Source organism: Erithacus rubecula, assembly GCF_903797595.1.
Source record: "Erithacus rubecula genome assembly, contig: scaffold_139_arrow_ctg1, whole genome shotgun sequence".
Taxonomy (NCBI): domain Eukaryota; kingdom Metazoa; phylum Chordata; class Aves; order Passeriformes; family Muscicapidae; genus Erithacus; species Erithacus rubecula.
This window is the reverse complement of record NW_027636156.1, coordinates 205644-221841: the sequence shown is the minus strand read 5'-3', so window position 1 is coordinate 221841 and position 16198 is coordinate 205644. Positions and strand designations below refer to the sequence as shown.

The window sequence follows — 16198 nt, the reverse complement described above, 5'->3', positions numbered from 1 at the left end:
AATAAAGTTCATGTTCTCTGCACATCCTGTGTTGTTTGCTTGATATTCCATCCAAGAGGGGACACAGAGGGATGGGTTTGAGCAGGAGCTCCAGACTGCCTGCAATGGAGAGCCTGAGTGCAGCAGCAGCATTTGCAGGAGTGCAAATGGAGGGCAGCTGGAAAGAAGATGCTGGGCAGTATTCTCCTGCCTCCATCTTCCAAGGAAGATTCAAGTCAATCCATGTCTGTGCTCTGCTGGGGGGGTCCCTAAAGGCTCCAGGAGGTGTCTGGGTGGCTCCAAAAGGGGCTTGCAGGACCCTGGGGCACCAGGGAAGGAACAGCATCATCCCAGGAATGCTGTGAGAGATTCCCCAGAGCGGCCCAACCTGGGGCCCGGGCAAGGGATGGATTCAGGCAGGCAAATACATCCAGAGGCTGCCTGGGCTATGGCAGTGAGGCCCAGCCCTTTTTCATATCTTTCTGCTCTTCATTTCTATTTAGTCCTTTGTATTTATCCTCATGACCCTCACAATGGGATTAGATTTCACTTTCTTACAAGGCAAAACCTTAGTTATTTTATTTCCACTAAACAACCATGTGTATTACCAGCTTAAATGACTTCTCTCTGACTTACTCTGCATCTTGCTCCTTTACAGCAAGATGCATCAAGCACCTCTGTTAAAGTACAGATGCCTCCCTGGAAAGAGGACAATCTTGCTATTTTCTGAAGAATCTTAACTTTGATGATGCACCAAATTTTACAAATCCAAGAGGAAAAAAGCCTACAGATCAGTTTTACAATTTCAAAAGCTGCTTCCTCAACTCTTGCACACCAGTTTCCTTATTGGCAACGTTCAGCAGTGATACCAAACAAGCACAGAAAACAAATGGGAGAAGAAATGCAGACAGCCAGCAGGAGACCACCTACCAAAATACTGGGAAGAAACAGCACCCAGCAACAATTTCACTACAAAATGGACTGATCTTGTAGTCAGCTTCAATGCAATACATGGACTTGCTTACTTTCAAAGCCTGTCCAATTTTCAATTAAAAATAGAAAAATAACTCCTCTCCACATGCATCATTACTGTTAAGCCTTGTCTATGTCTTCAGCTGTTCTTATTTGACTTGCAGGATAATGAAATGTATTGAGATGGGATTTCAAGGCAGGTGCTGGACAAGGTATGGGAAGTATGTGCTGTTCAAGAATCCTCAGTATCAGCAGACAATTTGCTAAAGTTAAATTCTTTTTTTTCCAAGTAAGAGAACCACCTAGTGTTTTTATCTTCCCTGGTGTTTCCAAGGAAAACACTATTAGCTTTCTAGGCATACAGTTCCTGGCTATTGGAATATATACACTTAGGAAACAATGCAATTTTAAGAACAATCTGCTGAAGCAGTATTTTATTATTAAGATATTTTATTTAACTACTTGCTTTAAGAAGGAAAAGTGTTTCAAATCCCAATTTTGCCCTCCTTTATCCTTATTCAACAGCATGGATCTTTGAGTGCATGGGCAAATGGTTAAACTCAAGGTGGCACATGTTTCCCCAGTATCAATGTCCCCACAATCTAAACTGTGGAATTACTATTTCCCCAAAGAGAAACTTTTTGGGATTTGCAACTCATCTCAAAACCTCAGGAAAACAAAATCAGCAGAATTTCCCTAATTCAATGGAATTCCAATTGTGTTCTATGGCCCTTCAAATACTCATGAAAACAGACTTGTTTTCACTAGAACAGCTGTGACTGAAAATCTGGGGTAAAACCTCTAAGAAATGGCAATATACATGAATGTTCCTTTCCACAGCAGCCACAAGCAAACAAGGAGTGACACTCGTTGGCACAGCCTCTTGTCCACATACAGGAGAGTGGCCAAGGCAGTGCCAGCCGTCTCAGAGATGGGCAAGGACAAGAAAGGGTTTGAAGCTGTGCCAAGAGAGGTGTACACTGGACATTAGGAAGAACTGCTGCCCAGAAAGGGGCATGAGATATGGGAATGGTGTGCCCCAGGGGGCACTGGTGCAGTCACCGTTGCAGTAGGTGTTCAAGGTAAGCCTGGCCATAGCACTGCAGGCTCAGATCTGCTTGCCGTGGTAACCATGGATCACAGGCTGGAGTTGATCTCCCAGAACTCTTCCCAGCCAGTGCTTGGATTCTGTGACATCACAGCCTCTGGGGCAGCATGGTGCCTGGCAACTGTCCCCAGCCACCGCCGTGCCCCACAGCCTGGGCACACCTTGGCAAGGACAGACGTCCGAGCAGGTGTGCTGGTGGCACTTGAACTGAGCACCATGGCCGACCCTGTTCCATGGCTTGTCAACTTTTACCTGCTGCTGATTCTAGCAGGGGTCTTCATCACACATACATTGGATGTTATCCCAACCAAGCAGGCAGTTCAATTCCCACAAACATGACTGTATCAGCTATTTCACTACAGTGTCTAAGTTTAGTTAATAGCATAAATAAAAACTGTATCTGTATAGCAGAGTTACTTTAACACTATACACACAGCATCCATTTTTGTATTTGCAAAAAGCCAATATTGTAAGATGTATTTATATCATGCTGGACATTTTCCAGCCCATTCCCAGCTCAAAGCAGAGGGAAGAAGAAAAGGAGAGAGCAGCCCTGACAGAATCCCAGAACGATGGTGGTGAGAAGGGGCCCAGCAGGGTGAGACACCTTCAGCCCAGTGAAGGTGCAAATGAGACCACAGGAGAACCAACATATGGATTTGATTGAACATGGATTTAATGGAACAAGAAATGTGAGGTAGAGAAATAGGAAAGAGAGAAAAAGAAACAAGGAAGAGCTGAGGCTGGGACTGGGCAGCTGCCAGAGCCGGCACTGAACAATTTACTCAGTAGTGACTACTCAGTGAGTGGCATGAAAAATGAGATTTCTTTTTCATAGATTTAAAAAGGCTTAATAAAAGATAATAAGAGACAAAGAATAAAGAAAAAGCTTATAATGGTTGGGTTTTTGGTTTTTAGCTAAGAGTTCACTTGATTTTTTGGAGATATTTTTAAAATGTTTTAGCTTGTCGTATATTTATAAACTTATTATATATTTATAAACTCTTTTATAAATTATTTTTTTATTTTAGGAAGTGTTTATCTGGCTATTTATTGAGTTTGCATTTTAGAACGTGTTTTTTTTATTGTAGTTTTAATTTTTTTTATTAGTTTTAAATTGGGCTGCGATTTTTAAGTTTTATAGACTGTTGTTGCTGGTAACTGGTTATTAGCAGTAGGTGTTTTCATTGGGTGTTATTTAATTAAGTAGGTAGTTTATTTATTACAAAGACATATTATTAGCCTATGTTATTTTTAAAAACAACTATATTTTAAAAAAACACGACACATAAAGTATTAATTTGAATATTCAGGAGAAGCCAATCCCACAACATGTGTTTGTAGCAGCGGCAGAGCCGCAGCGCCCAGCGCTCCCCACTCCCACCCCACCTGCGCCACCCCCTCGCATCCAGCGACCCCCGGGAGCGGAACTGGGGCTCGGGGGGAGGGGGACGGCACGGACGGATCTGCACTGGGGGCCCCGAGCCCCCTGCCCAGCCCTGTGAAGCGCGGAAAAACTCTCTATACCACACAAAATAAGGTATAAGAGTAGGAATGTATTTATTCAGCGCTCAGGGGGATAGCTCCTCCAAAAACACGCACACCTTTAGTGAACTCTGCCTCTCTTTTAATTCTCTGCAAATTAGGATTGCACAATACACCTAATACATATTCATTGCCTGTCCCGATTCATATTAAAATTAGCTACACAAGAAGTTAGTAGCCACTGGGGCCATGGAGCTCTCTTAACAATGGGTGACAAATTTAACTTTTGGTCCCTAACTCAGCACACTGTTACTTGGGCAGGCAGGCTTAACCCCTTGGAAAGGGAAAACCCTGTAGCTTTAATTGGTAGCCCTGACCAACTCCTAGAAAACATTCAAAAATCTGCCTGCTTGCAAATTATACATGAAATAAAATTCTCCACTGGCCATAAATCACCTATGCAATTACCTGTAAATGTAAAACAATATCCTCTTCCCTGTGGTGCCAAAGTAGACATCAAACCGGTTATACAGGACTTGTAAATCTTACCTGTATGGACAATCAAAAAACCCAAACCTGGCACTCTGGCTGTTTATCCATATACTGATGATACCCTTATGGGAGGAGATGAAATAGAAGTAGTGAGGGATACTCAACAAAAAATAATCTCCCATTTGGAAAGCCCTAACTCGCAAATTGCCTCAGAGAAAATTCAAAAACCTTCTCAGGAAGTGAAGTTTTTGAAGACAGCCACTACTGGGACTGCCCCCCCTGAAGGGGTGGCCCAGAAATCCTCAGTAACAGAAGGAACTGTAAAAAATCTGGCAATAACAGAAACTGAGAACTTGGGCAGCAGCTACGACAAAACTCCCTGAGTAATTGAAGTAGCTTCTGCTTTCTCCCCCAAACAATCTTTGTTCACTAATTCTTCATTCACTAATGCTTCTGCTGAACAAATTATTGCTGGGGGATGGGGTGACTCTTGGGTTGGGGTGCTGATGGTTATTGGGGTGTTTTCCAGCTTGGAGTGCGGAGTGCCTCCTTTGTTTGCAACTACACTGATTCTTATCCTGTGTTTAAAGGAGGTACAGAGTGGCTTCCTTCTTGGCAGCAAAATGATTGATAAGTTAACAGAATTCCAGTACGCATTACATGCTGGATAGTTCCATCATTTTAACCTCCTGCCTCTTTGTGGCAGATTCTATTGTGTTTACTTTTCACAGAATAATGCCACGGGATTAATTGTTGAATCCCTCATCGAACCTGTATGCAGTCATGGCACAGGACCTTACAGATGTGTTTCATTTTGTGAGATTCAAAATCAAAATTGAACTGTTGCACAATTTTCCTATGAAATTATGTGGTAAAAACAATTAAAAACATGGAGGGGAACTTAATGTTATAACACCTACTACCCAACCACTGGTTATACTGAGCCTGAAAATTTTTGAAATTGGACCTTGAGTAATTCAGAAAACTGGCCAACAACAAAGATTGTTTAATCTGGCATTGTCTTTTAAACAAGTCAAATTGCCAATGCAAAACAATGTCTCAGTAATTCTGCCAGCTTGTTCACCTTTTCTAGGGGTGGACAGCCTGGTTGCAAAAGTAGGAGGATCCTTTCAAGAAACAAACAAGAGACATAACTGCTGTTGTGGGAACAAAATTGGGAATTTTGAATAGTATTGATTTAGAAGTATTAATGAATACATTGGCTAACATCTCTTTAGCTCTCTGCTTTATTCAGGCTCAATTGTGGATGCAGTCAGTTGCTGCCTGAATTGTACAAGAAGTGGAGGAAGCCACTTTTCCTACTGAAATTCGGAGAATAATTTGGGATAATGCCCATGATTTTGAAAAATAATTCCAATCCTGGTGAAATTACTACCCCAGCACAAACACAGCCACAGCCTTTGCACTGACCACATGTAATGCTCCAGTACATTCAATATTCCCTATCACTGCATTGGGGCTGAATCATGATGGAGCTATTCTCTATCCTTTTGATCTTAGAGAATGGGTTGTCAAATTAGTGAAAAGTAACAAACTATTAATTTGGAAACTTACATTGTCTGGGAACAACAAGAGTTTATCTGTGAAAGTAATGCAATCAGAGCTCAAGATATTTGCTTAGAAACAGAACAGAATGTCTGTAACTTTGAAAGTTATCCAAAGCAGATTCCTGAAACAATACTGGGGTATATGAGCAATGGGTTTGCATGATTTAGAACTGCTTGTGATAGTGTTTTTGTAGAAGATTTGGTAATGAGTACTAAAAATAATTTAAATCTTTGTGTCTGTAACTTTACTAAAATTGCTGTTTTAAATTTGAAAATTGTTTGTTTTAAAATTACTTATTTTAGTTGTGTTCCATTTTAAAATGAAATCAATTATTTGATTTGTAATTTGAACATTTCTTGCTTCAAAATTGCTTATCTTTGTTGTATTGCATCATGAATATTGATTAAGGTTGATTTTTAGTTATTATTTATGTTGCATTTTCTTTAAGTATTGACTCAAACTGATTATATTTTAACGAAGAAATTATTATTGAATCAAAAATTGAAATTGAAACATTGATTTAAATTGTTTATTGTCTTTTGTAATCAGAAATTGAAATTGATTGGTAAATTGATTAAAATTTATAAACATTTATTTAAATTGCTTATTCATCTCTTTGTAATCAGAAATTAAAACTGAAAATTGATTGTTAACTGATCATTTTATTTTAATCAAGAAATCATTATTATTAAATCAAAAAATTGAAATTGAAACATTGATTTAAACTGCTTATTTATCTTTTTGTAATCAGAAATTGAAATTGATTATTTGTTTTGTTTTCTCTCTCTTTTACCTTTCCCTTATCTTTTTCCTACTTTCCTATTCTGTCCAACTTTCTGTCTCTGTTTTCTGGGATATGCTCTCAACTCATCTGAGTCCTGAAGACTTCACCACAACACCAGGAATGAAGTGCTGCTGCCGATGATCGTGAACCACGGGGTGGTGTAAGAGTCAGTCTCAAGTTTTCTCTGATCTGCCTTATGACCATCAGCAGAGACCAGGAACCTGAGATTGCACCACTTGCCCTGAACCAGAGCTCCAGCCTGCCCAAGGTGGATGCTTGCATCAGGCCAGGGATTATTTGTAGCTGTGCCTGGTGCTTTTCATGGTACACTGCAGGGTGTTGGTTATCACACCCTGTCCCCGCACCTGCATCATGGGGCTAAGATCTCCACAGACAATAGTCCATAAATCTTCCTACCTTTTGGCCAGAGGCCACTCGCTTTGGAAAAGGACTATAAAAAGTGACTTTCCCCAAACTGACTTCGAGATCTTTTTCTCCCCAAGGGATTGAAGATGCGTCTCGTCTCATCTCGTCTCGTTGGATGGCCACAAGGGTGCGTCCCGTCTATTGGTAGGTATATCCCATCCTTCTCTCTCTCCCCTTTTATCTCTCTCTCTCTCTATCACAAAACTTGATTGTTAGTACGCAATAAACTGAATTACTGCTTTCTGCTAAACAAACCTGAGTCTCTTGCCTTTTGTCTTTTGCACCCTGGGGTCGACTTAACGATCACGACTCCTGCTTGGGTTGAGCGGATCGTGATAGATGTGCTGCTCACTGTCACCCGATTCCGGGTCACTTGTCGCCAGCTGAACAAGTTCCCCATCCCCCCCGGTAAAATTGGTTGCTGGGACACACTGGCATGGTGAGGGGACAGGGATAATGCCTGCGGGGACAGTGGGAACGGGGGTGGAGGCACCTGCAAAGAAACAATGGGGACAGGGTGGTGGCACCTGTGACAGGACAGAAGGAATGATTGGGGTGGTGGCACTTGGGAGGACAGTGAGGACAGGGTGGTGGCACTTGGGAGTACAGTGAGGATGGGGTGGTGGCACCGGCAAAAGGACAGTGAGGACGAGGTGGTGGCACTTGCAAGGGGACAGTAGGGACAGACACACTTGTCCCCAAGGCTGGCAACCCCTGCGCGGGACCGCCGGAAGGTGAGAGTCCGGCGGCCGCACTCCGACACCGCGCCAGCCACGCGGCCGGACTCTTCCCAGCGGCCTTACAATGCCCGAGATGCCAGGGGAGACGTGTCCCCAAGCTTGTGCATGTCCCCAATGACACATATGTCCCCTGTTGTCCCCAGGGCCAGAGCACAGAGCAGGGCCTGCAGCAGGTGGATGCCTTGGTGGCCCGGTACCGTCATGGCTGCCTCTGGTGGGGACTTCCCTGGCTGCCCGTCCTGCGCCTCTTCCACCCCAGCACCCTTCGGCCACTCCTCAGTGCCTCAGGTAGGACACGAGACACCAGATGGGTCCCCAGGGCCACCCATGGGTGTCACTGCACCTGGCACAGAGACCTGGCAGTGCCCAGGCAGTGGCCACCAGCCCAACCCCACAGGTCCCCAGAGGTGTCACCATGGCCAGGCCAAACACCACCCCAGAGTGGCCACCAACCTGTCCCTGAGGTTCCCTAAGGCCAGCCAAAGGTGTCACCCTGGCCAGCCTCTGGTTGTCCCACAACGCTCATGCTCGGTTGGCTGTGGGTGCTGGGAGAGGGTCCCCACTGTGGGTTAAGGGGTGCAGACAGGGTGCCTCATCCCAGTGTCCCCACCCAGGGGACCCCAGTGTCCCCACCCCAGTGAATCCCTGCCCACCCCATCCTTGTGTGTTGCAGCTTTCGTGGCCCCCAAGGATAAAACTTTCTAGGCCTTCCTCAAGCCCTGGCTTGGTAAGTGGAGGGGGTTGGGTGGGGACAGCACCTCTGGGTGTCACACAGGTGGGGACAGCACCCCTGGGTGCTCCCGCTGGATCCAGGTGTCACAGGGGAGGACACAGCAAGTTTTGGGGACAGAACCATTTTGCACCCGCAGTGGATCCGGGTGTGTCACAGGGGCAGTAGGTGACCCTGACACACTCTGGGTGCCCCCAGGATGGAATCGGGTGTGTCACAAGGGCAGTGGAGGGCTGGGGGTGCCCCGCTGCCCTTCACCACCATGTGCATCAAGGAGAGCCTGCGGCTGCACCCTCCTGTCACTGCCGTGTCCCGGCGCTGCACCGAGGATGTCCCCCTGCGTGATGGCCATGTCATTCCCAAAGGTATGGCGTGGCCAGTGTGTCCCCAGTGTCACCACCCACTGCTGTCACCTGCTGTCCCTAAAGTGGCCATTCCCATCCTACCAGGGGTCATCTGCCTGATGAGCATCTACGGGACCCACCACAACCCAGAGCTCTGGCCCGAGCCTGAGGTAGTGCCACCCTACGAGGTGTCCCTGTCACCATGGTGGTGACAGCTGCGTCCTCACAGTGTCACTGTCACCCCAGGTGTTCAATCCCCTGAGGTTCAGCCCAGAGAACAGCAAGGGATGGTCTCCGTCCTCCTTCATCCCCTTCTCTGCTGGCCCCAGGGACGTGGTGGGGTGGGGACAGGAGTGTCCCCAAGTGCCCACCCCCATCCCTGGCTGGGATCACAGTGGGGTGACAGTGACGATGGGGATGTGGTGGCAGGAACTGCATCGGGCAGAGCTTTGCCATGGCTGAGATGAAGGTGGTGGTGGCACTGACACTGTCCCGGTTCGTGCTGCGGAGGGACACAGCGAGGCCACCCCCGCGCCGCAAGCCCGAGCTGATCCTGCGAGCCGAGGACGGGCTCTGGCTGCTGCTGGAGCCACTGGTGGGAGTGGCCTGAGGGACACAGGTCACCAGAACATGGGGACATCCCGCCAGGCAGGTGTCACACCCAGGGGAGGAGCAGTGAATCAACGGTAGCGTGAAGGGGACAACATCGTGATGGTGGTGGGGATGTGTTCTCCTTGGTCATGGGACACGTCATGGTGTGGATGTGTCCACCCATGGACTTGTCCCCTAGGCCACTTGTGACCATCCATGGCCATACCGCCATGTCACCATCCATGACCACATTCCCCCATGTCACCATCTATGTCTGTGACCCCCCTCAAGCCTGATATCTCCATCCACAGCCCTGTCTGTATCTATATCCATATCCATACCCATATCCATGTCCCAGTCCCCACCATGTCCCCACCCACGTCCCACAACATCCCCATCCATGTCTTAGTTCAATCTCTTTATTTTTTACCCCAATGTTGAGTGAAGGGCTGAAGAAAAATGAAAGAAAATCAAGGGCAAAATAAAATTATTTACCTATCCATGCTGACTGAGTATGCATGTGCTTGGGTGGGTAGAAAGAACCTTTTTTAGAGGACTTTCCACTCCACTGTGTACATCTTGGTTTTCTGCCCCAGTACATCACCATATGGCTGAGGAAGATGCCTGCAGCCCAGACAGAATTAGAATAATTGAATGGTTCAGGTTGGTAAAGATCTCCAAGACCATCCAGTATTCCTTGATGCCGGCAGATGAAATGATTGGATGCAAAGGTGAATTTTTTTGGGGTGGAAAGTAAAATCTGCTGTCCCAAATGAATTCCTGATGTCAGTCTGCATCCCAATGGATTTTTGGCCTGCTGAATCCAGCGGCCCACGGGGACCCAGGAAGATGTGGAGACCAACAGCCTGGTGTGTTCCCAACAAGGATCACCAGGACCATGGATCACCAAGGCTCTGCCTAACGAGGGTCACTGGAGAGCTTCCAATGGGGTCCAACAGAGGGGATGGAGCTGGAGCAGCGCAGGAACCTCTTCCCACAGGCGAGGCACTCACAGAGCTTCCCTTACCAGTGCCCCCATTAGTGCTGGGTCACGGCAGAGTTCTGGGAGAAGCTCTTCCCACACTGGGGACACTGTTAGGGCCTCTCCCTGGTGTGGATCTGCTGGTGGGTGACAAGGGTGGAGGTTTTTTTAAAGCCCTTCCCACAGTCAGGGCAGCAGAAGGGCCTCTCTTGTGTGTGAATCTGCTGATGCCTGAGCAGATGGGATCTCCTCTGAAACCTCTCTTCACACTCAGGACACTAATAGGGCTTATCCCTGGTATGTATCTGCTGGTGAACAACCAGGCTAGAGTTCAGGGTGAAGCTCTTCCCACACTCAGGACACTGATAAGGCTTCTCCCCAGTGTGGATCCTCTGGTGGACAATAAGGTTGCATCTCTGGATGAAGCCCTTCCCACATTCTGAGCACTTGTAGGGGCTTTCCCCAGCGTGCATTGCCTGGTGTATGATCAGGCCAGAGCTGTCACGGAAGCTCTTCCCACATTCCCCACACACATAGGGTCGTACCCCAGTGTGGATCATCTGATGGCGAGTGAGGTGGGAGCTCTTCCTGAACCCCATCCCACATTCCCCACACTTGTAGGGACGTTCCCCGGTGTGGATCATCTGGTGGCGGATCAAACTGGAGCTCAGTCTGAAGCTCTTCCCACATTCCCCACACTCATAGGGCCGTGCCCCACTGTGGATCCTCTGGTGGGCGATCAGGTGGGAGCTGACGCTGAAGCCCATCCCACATTCCTCACACTCATAGGGCCGTTCCCCAGTGTGCACTCTCTGGTGGCAGATCAGGTCAGAGGTATCTCTGAACCCCTTTCCACATTTCCCACACTCATAGGGCCGTTCCCCGGTGTGGATCATCTGGTGGCGGTTCAGGTGGGAGCTTGTGCGGAAACTCTTCCCACATTCCAAGCACTGGAGGGGCTTCTTGCCATCATGAAGCTGCTCATGGACCATCAGCTCAGAGCTCTGGCCAGGTCTCTGGCTCCCTGCCTGGGACAGGCTGGGGCTTTCCACCTGAGAGCATACTGGGCTGGGTTTGGAGCTCCTCCTCATGTGGGATCTCTGGGGGTTTTCCTCCCCGTTGGATTCCTGCATCGTACAGCTGCTCCAAACAGCCTCTTCCATTATTTTCTGATGGCGCACCTTCCTCTTCCTCACAGCTTTTTCCTCTATCTGGATAAAACCTGGAAATAGGAAACCAGGGTTTGGGGAAAAACAAGACGTGAGTGCAGTGGCTTTGAAGGTCCCGATGTCCAGGCCTACCTCAAGAAGTCACCGAGTGTCTGGTGTCCATAAAAACCTCCAAATATCAAGAAGGTGTTAAAAAACACTCTCCCAGGAGATCCCTGTTCGCACTGTCTTCACTTTGTGGTTATGGGGGTTCCTGTTCTCAGAGCTGATGGGGACCCGTGGCTCCTGGGGATTCCCTCTCTCCCGGCTCCTGCTCAGGCACACTGAGGGTATTTCAGGGGTCCCAGGGCTCATCCTGCTCTGACTCGGCTCCCCCCACTCCAGTCACTCAGGCCTTACTCCCACTCCCTGCCAGCCCTTCCAGGCTCGGGGGGCCCGCACCCCACTCATCTCCCGGCTCCACCTCCCCTCCAGGCTGCCGGGGGTCCCCCAGCTCTGCTGTCGCCCCTCTCCCCACGCCGGGGCTCCCGCCTTTCATCCCCCGCCTCTCCCAGGGATCCCCAAAACCGATGTCCCGCCCCGCCGGGACCGGGCCATCGCCACGTGGGCCCCTCCAAATCCCCCCAAGGAGCATTTACGGCTCAGCTTTGGATTCCTGCAAGAGCCAGAAACATCCCCTCCTCACATCAATAAAACAATACCTCTCCCACGGACACCCAAATACATTTGGGACTCGATTCCCGAATCTGCGAGGCACAAACACCAACCCCCATCCCCCAAGAATCCGAAACCCAACCAGCCGTGCCGGAGCTGCCGCGATAGCCCCGGGCCGAGCTTCCCCTCCGCGCTCACCCGCGGGATGCAGGAATGCGATGCTGCCGGGGCCAGCGGAGCTGCGGGCTCAGCGGGCTCGCCCTGCAGCACCGCGATTCTCCGCCGGCGCCCGCTGATCCTCTCCTGCTCCTCCTGCTCCTGCTCCTCCCCTTCCTCTCTCCTCCCCTTCCCCTCTCCTCCTCTTCCTCCCGCTGCTCCCCCGCTCGCATCCCGGACCCCCCTTTGCCACCCCCTGTGCCCCGCGGCCGCCGCAGCAGCGGCTGTTGGGGAGGGGGCAGCACCCCCTGAGCCTGCAGGGGAGACAGAGCAACTGAGAGTTAGGAATCGAGCATCGAGAAATGCTTGGACTAGAAGGGGGCTGACAAAACCCTATGTTTGCTGGAATTTACGGTGCTTACAAGAACAGGGGAGAGCAAGGCTGCAGGATAAGATAAAGAGCTGGGGTGGGCGAACAGGATGCAAGGACAAAGGCACCACAGGATAAGGGGGATTGTCCAGATCCATGAACCAAGGAAAAGTGGTACCAAAATCCTGAAGATGACTAAACGACTGAAAAGATCATGTTTAAGGAGACAAGAGGAAAAGTTCATCTAGGAGGAAGACTATGTACTTCATCCCAAGGAGCAGGGTGGAGCCGCAAAGAGGCGTATAGCTAATTTTAATATGAAACGGAGACAGGCAATGAATATTTATTTGGTGTATTTTGCAATCCTAGTTTGTAGAGAATTAAAGGAGAGGCGCAGGTCGCCGAAAATGTCATTTGTTTAAAGGTAACATCGACTATTAAAGTGTATTTGTAATAAATAAACTACTACTTAACTGAATAACACACAATGAAAACACCTACTGCTAATGTACCAGTTAGCTGCAACAGCCCTTTATAAAAATTGTAAACCACAAATCAAAATTAATAAATAAAAATAAATTAAAACAACCAAAAACAGATGCTCAAAATAAGCAAACTCAAAAAATAAGCACATAAAAGAAATCCAAAAATATATAAAATAATTTATAAAAGAGTTTGAAAATACATAATAAGTCTATAAATAAACAAAAAGCTAATGAGTTTTAAACAACAAGTGTACTCTTAGCTAAATATCAAACAGCCAACCATTATAACCTTTTACTTTCTTAATTGTCTCTTATTTTCTTTTATTAAACCTTTTAAAATCAACACATAAAAGAAACCTCATTTTTCATGCCACTCACTGGGGAGTCACCCCTGAGCAAATTGTTCACTGTGGGCTCTGGCAGCTGCTGAGTCCCAACCTCAGCTCAACCCTATTTCTTCTTCTCTCTTTCCTATTTCTCTTACCTCACATTTCTTGTTCTATCAAATCCATGTTGAATCAAATCCGTAGGTTGTGCTCCTATTGCCTGGCTGTTATTGAGCTACAACAAACCTGCCTCGGTAATTAATTGGTAATTTCTGATTACAAAAAGATAATCAATGTTTTTAGTGACAGTAAAATAAACAATTTTAATCAATGTTAATTAATTTTTAGTCAGAATACAAAGCAATTAGAAACAATTTCAAAATGCAACACAACTAAAACAAGCAATTTTAAAACAAGCAATTTTCAAATTACAAATCAAAGAATTATTTTCATTTTAAAATTCAACACAACTAAAATGAGCAAATTTTAAAACAAAACCATGTTTTACCTTATTTTAATTCATACACTTTGCCTTGTGTCAATAACCTCAGGGATGTCAACAGTGACTGATTTGTGTACATAATGTAGATGATTGCTGATCTGTAGAAGGAGATGAGAGTTAAGAATCATATCCTGCAATTTTAGTAAAGTTACAGACACAAAGATTTAAATGATTTTTAGTACTCACTACCAAATCTTCTACAAAAACACTATCACAAGCAGTTCTTAAGCATGCACACCCATTGCTCATATACTCCAGCAGTGTTTCTGGAAACTCGTTTGGATAACTTTCAAAGTTACAGACATTCTGTTCTGTGTCTAAGCAAATATCTTGAGCTCTGATTGCATTAATTTCACAGATAAACCCTTCTTGTTCCCGGAAAATGCAAGTTTCCAAATTAATAGTTTGTTACTTTTCACCAATTGGACGGGTCCATTCTCTGTGCTCGAAAGGATAGAGAATAGTTCCATCACGATTCAGTCCTAATGCAATGATAGGGAATATTGAATGTACTGAAGCATTACATATGGTCAGTGCAAAGGCTGTGGCTGTGTTTGTGCTGAGGTCATAGGTGAAATTTACCAAGTTCCACTAGGATTGAAATTGTCTTTTAAAATCAGTGATGCTGTCCCATATTATTATCTGAATTTCAGTATAAAAAGTGCCTTCCTTGCTTTCTCATATAATTGAAGCAGCAACTGACTGCATCCACAACTGAGCCTGGATACAGCAAAGAGCTAAAGAAATGTTAGCCAATTTATTCATTGACACTTCTAAATCAATGCTATTCAATGTTCCCAATCTTGTTCCCACAACACCGGTTATGTCTCTTGTCATTCTATTCTTAAAAGGATCCTGCTTTTGCAACCAGGTTTTCCACCCCTCAAAAGGGGTTGGCAGAAAAGACGAACAAGGTGGCTGAACTTCTGAGACATTGTTTTGCATAAAAAGACCATGCCGAAGTAAACAATATTTTTTGTTGGCCAGTTTTCTTACTTACATAGGGTCCAATTTCAAAAATTTTCAGGCTCAGTATAACTAGTAGTTGCATAGTAGTTGTTACAACATTAACATCGGCTTCCCCTCAGTATTTTTTATTGGTTTTACCACACATAATTTCATAGGGAAATTGTACAGCAGTTCAATTTTGATTTTGGATCTCACAAAACACGACCATGAGGTCCTGTGCTGTAACTGCATACAGGTTCCATGAGGGATTCAGCAATTAATCTTCACATCCCGTGGCATTATTCTGTGAAAAGTAAACACAACAGAATCTGCCACAAAAAGCCAGGAGGTTAAAATGATGGAACTATCCAGCATGTAACGTGGACTGGAATTCTGTTAACCTCCCAGTCATTTTGCTGCCAAGAAGGAAACCACTCTGTACCTCCTTTAAACACAGGATAAGAGTCAGTGTAGTTGCAAACAAGAGAGGCACTCTGCACTTCAAGCTGAAAAACACTCCAAAGAACCATCACTTCCCCAACCACCCCCTCCCGAGCAATAATTTGTTCAGCACAAGCATTAGTGAACAAGAATGTTTGGGGGAGAAATCAGAGGCTCCTTCAATTACCACAGCAGGTTTGTCATGGCTGCTACCCAAGCTTTCAGTTTCTGTTATAGTCAGATTTTTTACAGTTCCTTCTGTTACCGAGGGGATGTTACAGTACTGCTAAATCTGGCCATGTCCCTTCCTGACTGAAGATTTCTGGGCCACCCCGTCAGGTGGGGAGATCCCAGTAGCAGCTGTTTTCAAAAACTTCACTTCCTGAGAAGGTTTTTGAATTTTCTCTGAGGCAATTTGCAAGTTAGGGCTTTCCAAATGGGAGATTATTTTTTGTTGGGTATTCCCCACTGCTTTTATTTCATCTCCTCCCACAAGGGTATCATCAATATATTGATAAACAGCCACATTGTCAGGTTTGGGTTTTTGGATTGGCCATACAGGGGAATTTTACAAGTCCTGTGAAACTGCTTTGATCCCTTCTTTGGGGAAGAGGGTATCGTTTTACATTTACAGGTAATTGCATAGGTGATTTATGGCCAGCAGTAAATTTTATTTCATGTATAATTTGCAAGCAGGCAGCTTTGTGAATGTTTTCTTGGAGTTGGTCAGGGGTGCCAGTTAAAGCTACAGGGTCTTTCCAAGGGGTTAAGCCCCCCCACCCAATAAGCTGTGCACTGAGTTAGGGACCATGGGTAGCGTTTATCTCCTGTTACCAAGAAAACTCCCTGGCTGCAGAACCCACTAGCTTCTTGTTCTGATAATTGAATATAATCTCCACCAGTGAGAGACACTCAAAATATGTATTCTGTCTCAGCCTCATGAAG

The 16198-nt window shown here is 46.2% G+C and overlaps 2 protein-coding genes across 2 annotated transcripts; one reads left to right on the top strand and one right to left on the bottom strand.

The window, feature by feature from the left end:
• Window positions 1-8484: 8484 nt before the first annotated feature.
• LOC306815481 (cytochrome P450 4F3-like) lies at window positions 8485-9500 on the top strand (the record flags this gene model as incomplete). The annotated part of the gene is made up of 4 exons (XM_079332036.1): window positions 8485-8650; window positions 8735-8799; window positions 8876-8965; window positions 9051-9500. 4 exons carry the CDS (start codon window positions 8485-8487, stop codon window positions 9237-9239), a joined length of 510 nt encoding a protein of 169 aa, XP_079188162.1. The 3' UTR covers window positions 9240-9500.
• Window positions 9501-10480: 980 nt separating this feature from the next.
• Window positions 10481-12314, bottom strand: LOC306815485 (uncharacterized protein; the record flags this gene model as incomplete). Its single annotated transcript, XM_079332039.1, has 2 exons — window positions 12224-12314; window positions 10481-11413 (listed from the first exon to the last, which is right to left on the bottom strand). Exon 2 carries the CDS (start codon window positions 11363-11365, stop codon window positions 10481-10483), a length of 885 nt encoding a protein of 294 aa, XP_079188165.1. The 5' UTR covers window positions 11366-11413; window positions 12224-12314.
• Between the last annotated feature and the right edge of the window lie 3884 nt (window positions 12315-16198).